General features: G+C 38.4%; 1 protein-coding gene across 2 annotated transcripts in view; it reads left to right on the top strand.

The window, feature by feature from the left end:
* Positions 1–249: 249 nt before the first annotated feature.
* Positions 250–9,088, top strand: part of LOC126471170 (trafficking protein particle complex subunit 10) — a 157,827-nt gene continuing 148,988 nt past the window's right edge. The window contains exons 1-4 of one of the 2 annotated variants that reach the window (XM_050099274.1): positions 250–488; positions 590–807; positions 886–1,079; positions 2,114–2,309. In XM_050099274.1, coding sequence (XP_049955231.1) covers positions 455–488; positions 590–807; positions 886–1,079; positions 2,114–2,309 — 642 coding nt within the window. In that variant the 5' untranslated portion in view covers positions 250–454. Of the gene's footprint in view, positions 489–589; positions 808–885; positions 1,080–2,113; positions 2,310–9,088 lie in introns of those variants that run through there. The other variant, XM_050099275.1, reaches the window with a different exon arrangement.

Genomic DNA, 9,088 nt, shown 5'->3' with positions numbered 1-9,088 from the left:
ATGTGTTCGACACAGTTGCAGTATGAGAGTAAAACAGCTTCTGTTCTGATGTGCAACGAGACATCCACTGGCCGTCAGTTTGACAACTGTGCATTGTTGTTATACTGAAGCTCCGGCTTATGTAGATTAGACTATCGGTATAACGGGTATATAATACCTCCAGTGTACCATCTACCAGGAAGTACGTTTTAATCTTTGACTATAGAAGTGGTGTATCTTCGAAGTTGTATTGTAAGAAATGCACGTCACGCGTGTTGAATGTTTGAGTGGTGGCTGTTTGAAGTTGTGATAGAAGCTGAAGTAGGCCATGAGATGTTTGTGACATATACAAACTTCCGTTAATGACAGTGAATGTGTATCTAGGAAATGGTAGTTGGTGTAACATGGTTTGCGATAGTTGTTGTGCTTTGTTGTCTCCTAACTCTATTTTCAGATGTTACAAGGAAGATGAATAATGTACATTATGGACAACAAACCGATAATTACATGTAAGTACAATGATACTTCCCAGAATGATGTTAGTGTGATACGAGAATGCCGTATTATCCTTGAGGTGTCCCCGTTTATTTGTTAATTCGTGGCGTTGCAGATTCTGGAGATAAAGCATTGGTTTCTAGTCTTGAAACCCTGTTAGAGAAAGGAATTCCTCAAGAATGTACGGAGTGGAAGAGATCATATGGAAGAGCCGTTAAAAGTGTATTTATTGAAGCCAAATTTATTCCTTTTTCGAAGGAAATATTGCCGAAAGACTCAGATTGGCACTTGACTAAGCAACCAATCTTCCATACATTTTGGACAGATTGTTCTGTAAGTTTGGCTTCTGTGTATGTTCAGTTATTAAGCCGTGTGCAATAACTTAAAAGTTCCATTATTTACTTCTTCCAGGACGTAGATGTGTACAAAACTTCCGTTCGTGATGAAATTGAGAACTGGATGAAAATTCTAAACCAGCATAACATTCACGACTGGTTAATTGTGCTTGTCGAAACTTATGATGTAAAGAAAACTAACAAATTGCTACTTAGAACGTCTGTATTGGACAAAATTAGAAGTGACTTTGCATCGAAACATGCTGACAGGTAAATATATTACATCAATCATTAGTTTCATGATTTAACATAGTGTAGGTGACAGAAATACTGTTTAATTGCATTTCAGCACGTCATTGTTGTGGCACACATTGCAAATTTTGTAGTAGAAACGATCTAAACTTTTTGCATGTGAGTTCTTTATTAGAATATGATAATATTAGCAGTTCAGGTTACATACCATAGCCCTACAGTGTTTATTATTTGTTTGGCCGAATAGGTGGATTGAATGACACAGTTTTTGAATGAAATGTTTTTTTTCCTGGGTCTCCTTGCAGTGTTTGTAAATATTTATCAAACTCTGTATTCGGCTATAGGGCAAAATTGCACCACTCACGAACAGTATGAGTATTGATACCAAATTTGGGAAGGAATGTAACACATGAGCTAGGATTGAAAGTGCTCATGGTGTATTTATTGTGTAAAATGAAAAACCACAGCCTAAAACATTTTTTGATATTTTGTATGTTTGATATGAACACAGTGCTTTCTATTGTAAAGTGGTTACCATTAGGTACACATATGAAAGCACCAAACAGAAATGTTACGATACAAACTCTGCATAAATGTGACCAGTTCAGGAGTGACATGGAGAAACTAAAAAGTAGTAGACCTATTTGCAAATAAGAGTTACATTCCCGACCCTCCCAAATAAAGTAAATAAATGAATAGAAATGCCTTGTTGAAAAGACCATAAAATTGATAGTGTTGGAAATGTGTATTACTAAATTTTATGAATTAGTTACAAATTACATACTTAACTCAGTTGTTGTTCCTTTCAGAGAGTATTCACTAATGACACAGTCACTGATAACTTGAGGATGTGTGGTTTCAAGGAGAGACACTTTCCCATTCACAGTATTTCCCTTCTTATTTCATTTTCGATCAGACAAGCCAGTTGCAGAATATGGCCTTGCTAATGTCATTGCATTGTGTTACATTGTATTCTAAAGGTACCTAGATAATAGTATTTCCCTGTGTACATCTATTGGAATGATTGTTAGAAAAACTGGCATGTATTTCAGGTGTTTATCTGTCATTAATCCTATTCGCTCAGAGTCCCGTTCTGCTGAATCTTGGCGGGGTATGTTGACAAGAATTAGAGTACTGGTTTTGGCGGCATACAATAGGACATTGATAAAGTTTGAAGAAGTAATTAGGGAACAGAGAGAACGAAGAAATGAGCCTGGATGGAACTTCTGTCATTATTTTCTTTTGCAGGTAAAATAACTGTACTATTATGTAATGACATTGCTGATTTATGTTAATGATTTTGTGTAGACATGAAGCATACTTAGCGCAACACAGTATAATTGTGTTGTGAAGTTAGATTTGAATTGTGGAACTGTGGTATCTTCCATTGTTATGTTAATTCTGAATTATCTCAAACAAACATGGTTTTCCCAGCAGAAAAGGTTCTTGAGCTAGTATTTGGTTAGAATGGATATGCATAAATACTATTACTTAAAAAATTTTTAAAGTCTGAGTTATTGCCACTGGAGTGCCTTTGCTGGCATTTACACCAATTGTAGGTTACAGAAGGCTGTTGGTGACAGCAACATGCATTATTTGTCAAAAGCGCTTACGTTTTAGCAAATGGCTAGAATACTAACAAATGATTGCTGTACCAAAACAGTTAAACTGACAACGGAGAGCAGAATTAATACACTGCATGGAGGCTATCTGCCTTGTAGACAAGTGAAATGTGTAAAAATGAAGAAACTTAAGTACTCAGTGATAGGCCCTACTGTGACATGTATATGTTTTATGTAGCGATCGCAAAATTATGTAATTTTAGAAGGGGAAGATGTTAACTTGTCAAGAAAAAGTTAGTATTACTAGGAAATTCATTTGTTAGAATTACAGAATAAAAACAAAGGTAAATAAAGTGTCCTACCCGTCTGTAGGGTATTTCTTTTCAGTTGACTGGAGTGAGATTGATGCTGATGCTTGTCAAAACCTAACAGTATTAAGAAGGAAACTGTTTCCTAATGTTGTGCAAAAAATTACTTATTTGGTTGTGGGCCAGATTTTAGCTTATTAGGCCATCATCAAATGATAGCTGAATGTTTTCCCTATTTAATATTACTAATTTCAGTTACTTAGGAGGAAGGAAGTGGTATTAACAAAGATTTTTCTGGGATGCAGCCCTGTGAAACAGGGCCATCTCTTTGGGTGAAAGAACCAATTGTGTGTGTCAGTTACATTGGGTTATTGTTGATGCAAAACATTTTGTTAAACTGGTATGAAAGCAATATGAGACCTTAAGGTTATTCGTTGTCTGAGCTATAGCACTGCCCAAAATAATTACTGAGTGCCTTGTTTCAACACTTACTTTCCCCACAGCAATGTCACACTCAAGTGATGCAGCCAGTTCCCATCCCCAACCTAAACTTGTGACCGGTCTCTAACATCATCACTGGGATGTTAAACAGTATTCTTCCTTCTCCCCATTCTAAGTGGGAGCCTGAGGGTGCCAATGCGAAGAGTTTCACAAAGAGAAATAACTGTTGACTTCAGACAGAATTTCAACTTGCCCATGCCAGAACACACAACTCCAGTTTTTATCTGATTAAAAATAAAATGTAAGTATCTAACTCTGCATGGCACTTAAACTATGAGAACTGTGGTTACGGTGTTGTTGCTTGTAAAAGGATATTGTGTGTGGAAAATGCAGAAAGAAAATTGACAAAGCTCTTAGGCTTCTATATTTTGCACGTGTTGCCCTTTGGTGTTCTTGTGATCAATTTGTAATGGCTCAATTCGAATTGAGATTATTGATGCCAACACAGCAAAACTGGAGAAGAAAATTGTGTTGCTAATGTACCTATTGTTCGCTCCAAAATAATGTAAACAAGTAGTCATGTAGGCTTAAATAAATAGCTCCACAAATACATAAAATAAGTAGTGTTTGCTTCCACTTGTTGGATGTCCTCCAGAATGGGAGAAAAATGCACAGGATATTCAACCAGAGCTTAAGAAACTATGACTGAACTATCAGCACACTTAACATGTACTGTTGGTGGTGGTCATTAAAATGTTTACAAAACAACCATAAAGTAAATGTGCCCTCTTAAGCACATCACAGTGCTAGAGAGATAAAGGAAGAGGGGGGAAAACACAGTACATGTCTCATAATTAATGGAACTTTCATCAGATGCAGGACTCGTGTGGAAGAATTAGTCCATAAAACAACCAAATGCTTTCACAGGAACACATTTGGATATGCTTTCCTGTGGAAATCAACTACACTGTACATTGATTTCTACTTTCTAGGTTGTGCAGACCCTTTTCAGCAATAAATGAAAACTGATGTACACTGTAACAGTCACTTTTCAGACAGGTGCCATCCTTAACAGAAAACAGTGCAGAGTACAAAGAGGTCTAAACTGAAAGAAAGCAGGGCAACCTGGACACAATGCCACATTTAAAATCTTATCTTTAACTCACTCTAATAAGACAGAAATCTTGTGTTTATTTGTGACTGGTTTATTTTGTATATCACATGATAAACCTGTGTAACTCTTTTATTATTTTAAACAATTGTGCAGTTATTTGTTTTTAATATGTTTTTCAACAGTTACACCGTAAGAGATTCTTGTGTAGTATGTTGTTGTTGTTGTTGTTGTGGTCTTCAGTCTTGAGACTGGTTTGATGCAGCTCTCCATGCTACTCTATCCTGTGCAAGCTTCTTCATCTCCCAGTACCTACTGCAACCTACATCCTTCTGAATCTGCTTATTGTATTCATCTCTTGGTCTCCCTCTACGATTTTTACCCTCCATGCTGCCCTCCAATACTAAATTTGTGAGCCCTTGATGCCTCAAAACATGTCCTACCAACCGATCCCTTCTTCTAGTCAAACTGTGCCACAAACTTCTCTTCTCCCCAATCCTACTCAATACCTCCTCATTAGTTACGTGATCTACCCACCTTATCTTCAGCATTCTTCTGTAGCACCACATTTCGAAAGCTTCTATTCTCTTCTTGTCCAAACTAGTTATCGTCCATGTTTCACTTCCATACATGGCTACACTCCATACAAATACTTTCAGAAACGACTTCCTGACACTTAAATCTATATTCGAAGTTACCAAATTTCTCTTTTTCAGAAACGATTTCCTTGCCATTGCCAGTCTACATTTTATATCCTCTCTACTTCGACCATCATCAGTTATTTTGCTCCCTAAATAGCAAAACTCCTTTACTATTTTAAGTGTCTCATTTCCTAATCTAATTCCCTCAGCATCACCCGATTTAATTTGACTACATTCCATTATCCTCGTTTTGCTTTTGTTGATGTTCATCTTATATCCTCCTTTCAAGACACTGTCCATTCCGTTCAACTGCTCTTCCAAGTCCTTTGCTGTCTCTGACAGAATTACAATGTCATCGGCGAACCTCAAAGTTTTTATTTCTTCTCCATGGATTTTAATACCTACTCCAAATTTTTCTTTTGTTTCCTTTACTGCTTGCTCAATATACAGATTGAATAACATCGGGGAGAGGCTACAACCCTGTCTCACTCCTTTCCCAACCACTGCTTCCCTTTCATGCCCCTCGACTCTTATAACTGCCATCTGATTTCTGTACAAATTGTAAATAGCCTTTCGCTCCCTGTATTTTATAACTGCCACCTTCAGAATTTGAAAGAGAGTATTCCAGTTAACATTGTCAAAAGCTTTCTCTAAGTCTACAAATGCTAGAAACGTAGGTTTGCCTTTTCTTAATCTTTCTTCTAAGATAAGTCGTAAGGTTAGTATTGCCTCACGTGTTCCAACATTTCTACGGAATCCAAACTGATCTTCTCCGAGGTCCGTTTCTACCAGTTTTTCCATTCGTCTGTAAAGAATTCGCGTTAGTATTTTGCAGCTGTGACTTATTAAACTGATAGTTCGGTAATTTTCACATCTGTCAACACCTGCTTTCTTTGGGATTGGAATTATTATATTCTTCTTGAAGTCTGAGGGTATTTCACCTGTCTCATACATCTTGCTCACCAGATGGTAGAGTTTTGTCATGACTGGCTCTCCCAAGGCCGTCAGTAGTTCTAATGGAATGTTGTCTACACCCGGGGCCTTGTTTCGACTCAGGTCTTTCAGTGCTCTGTCAAACTCTTCACGCAGTATCTTATCTCCCATTTCGTCTTCATCTACATCCTCTTCCATTTCCATAATATTGTCCTCAAGTACATCGCCCTTGTATAAACCCTTCCACCTTTCTGCCTTCCACCTTTCTGCCTTCCCTTCTTTGCTTAGAACTGGGTTGCCATCTGAGCTCTTGATATTCATACAAGTGGTTCTCTTCTCTCCAAAGGTCTCTTTAATTTTCCTGTAGGCAGTATCTATCTTACCCCTAGTGAGACAAGCCTCTACATCCTTACATTTGTCCTCTAGCCATCCCTGCTTAGCCATTTTGCACTTCCTGTCGATCTCATTTTTGAGACGTTTGTATTCCTTTTTGCCTGCTTCATTTACTGCATTTTTATATTTTCTCCTTTCATCAATTAAATTCAATATTTCTTCTGTTACCCAAGGATTTCTATTAGCCCTCGCCTTTTTACCTACTTGATCCTCTGCTGCCTTCACTACTTCATCCTTCAAAGCTACCCATTCTTCTTCTACTGTATTTCTTTCTCCCATTCCTGTCAATTGTTCCCTTATGCTCTCCCTGAAACTCTGTACAATCTCTGGTTCTTTCAGTTTATCCAGGTCCCATCTCCTTAAATTCCCACCTTTTTGCAGTTTCTTCAGTTTTAATCTACAGGTCATAACCAATAGATTGTGGTCAGAGTCCACATCTGCCCCTGGAAATGTCTTACAATTTAAAACCTGGTTCCTAAATCTCTGTCTTACTATTATATAATCTATCTGATACCTACTAGTATCTCCAGGATTCTTCCAGGTATACAACCTTCTTTTATGATTCTTGAACCAAGTGTTAGCTATGATTAAGTTATGCTCTGTGCAAAATTCTACAAGGCGGCTTCCTCTTTCATGTCTTCCCCCCAATCCATATTCACCTACTATGTTTCCTTCTCTCCCTTTTCCTACTGACGAATTCCAGTCACCCATGACTATTAAATTTTCGTCTCCCTTCACTACCTGAATAATTTCTTTTATCTCGTCATACATTTCATCTATTTCTTCATCATCTGCAGAGCTAGTTGGCATATAAACTTGTACTACTGTAGTAGGCATGGGCTTTGTGTCTATCTTGGCCACAATAATGCGTTCACTATGCTGTTTGTAGTAGCTAACCCGCACTCCTATTTCTTTATTCATTATTAAACCTACTCCTGCATTACCCCTATTTGATTTTGTATTTATAACCCTGTAATCACCTGACCAAAAGTCTTGTTCCTCCTGCCACCGAACTTCACTAATTCCCACTATATCTAACTTTAACCTATCCATTTCCCTTTTTAAATTTTCTAACCTACCTGCCCGATCAAGGGATCTGACATTCCACGCTCCGATCCGTAGAACGCCAGTTTTCTTTCTCCTGATAACGACGTCCTCTTGAGTAGTCCCCGCCCGGAGATCCGAATGGGGGACTATTTTACCTCCGGAATATTTTACCCAAGAGGACGCCATCATCATTTAATCATACAGTAAAGCTGCATGTCCTCGGGAAAAATTACGGCTGTAGTTTCCCCTTGCTTTCAGCCGTTCGCAGTACCAGCACAGCAAGGCCGTTTTGGTTAATGTTACAAGGCCAGATCAGTCAATCGTCCAGACTGTTGCCCCTGCAACTACTGAAAAGGCTGCTGCCCCTCTTCAGGAACCACATGTTTGTCTGGCCTCTCAACAGATACCCCTCCATTGTGGTTGCACCTACGGTACGGCCATCTGTATCGTTGAGGCACGCAAGCCTCCCCACCAACGGCAAGGTCCATGGTTCATGGGGGGGTGTGTAGTATGAATGAAAATTAATTTGTGGAGTTCAAATTGGAATGGAAACTTATTCCTTTATAATAGCAAGCCTGATACTTTTATTGTGTAGTCATCATTTTTCACTTAAGTGTTTTTAAAGGGATGACTTTTTTACTATGTGAAGACGTTCTGACATGGATGTATACAATGCCCATATGGATGAGTTTCTATCACGTTCATAAGAAGTAACATTTGTTATGTCTCTGCAAGACATTGCTGTATTTATTTAGAAGGTCTAATGGCTATAGTGCATCATTACCTCAGTTGAGAAGAGATGGAGGTGACATGGCCAACCTTAACTGTGATGACTGCTATACCTCCAACTATTCTGTTTATCAATTACAGTGAGCAGTCTGTCAGATGTGCAGCACTGCATATGGTGGTGTGCTTTTTACAAGTGCCACTGCAGATATTTGCAGAAGCCAATAGGAGAAGATTCTCTGCCCATTTCTCCTCCTTAGAAATTTGAAGCCACATAATATCCTAAGCAGTCCTAGTAACTTCCCCCCCCCCCCCCCCCCCCAGTTGTGACATTATTTGAAGCCCCCTTCTTGGGAGGGAATGACCCTTGCTTCAGTATGGTAATATGTGTTATTAGTTATCATTCTTTCATGTGCAACCTTTCCACTAAAGGCCGCCAGACTATTATAAGTTGTTAGTTAGGGATGGATTTGTGAGAAAGGTGAGAACTCTGGAATAAACAGCAAAGGCAAATGCTCAGGAGAGAAGATAGTCACTGTTCAGCCAACTGATTTTTGTGGAAACAGTGTCTCAATGTTCTTGACAATGTGAGTCCCATTAAATGCGTTTATTAACCTGGATGCTAATATATCCTATTCAAAGTGTTCTGGTGGTGTTGTGGTGCAGAATTGAACATCAATACCCAACCGAGTACGGATCACAGTTTCTTTGATGACTGAAATTTGTCAGTGCATTAATCGAGGGTAGCTGGGTATCAGTTATCAAATGTAATAAAATTACTCATTCCAGTTGTGGAAACTGCTTACTACAATGTATGTGCATTTAAAAAGTCCCAGAATCAGATGCTGTTCAATAAATCATGCTT

The sequence above is a fragment of the Schistocerca serialis genome, chromosome 3 (genome assembly GCF_023864345.2).
Source record: "Schistocerca serialis cubense isolate TAMUIC-IGC-003099 chromosome 3, iqSchSeri2.2, whole genome shotgun sequence".
NCBI classification, from domain to species: domain Eukaryota; kingdom Metazoa; phylum Arthropoda; class Insecta; order Orthoptera; family Acrididae; genus Schistocerca; species Schistocerca serialis.
The sequence above is the reverse complement of the archived record's forward strand: the minus strand, read 5'-3'. Positions and strand labels throughout refer to the sequence as shown.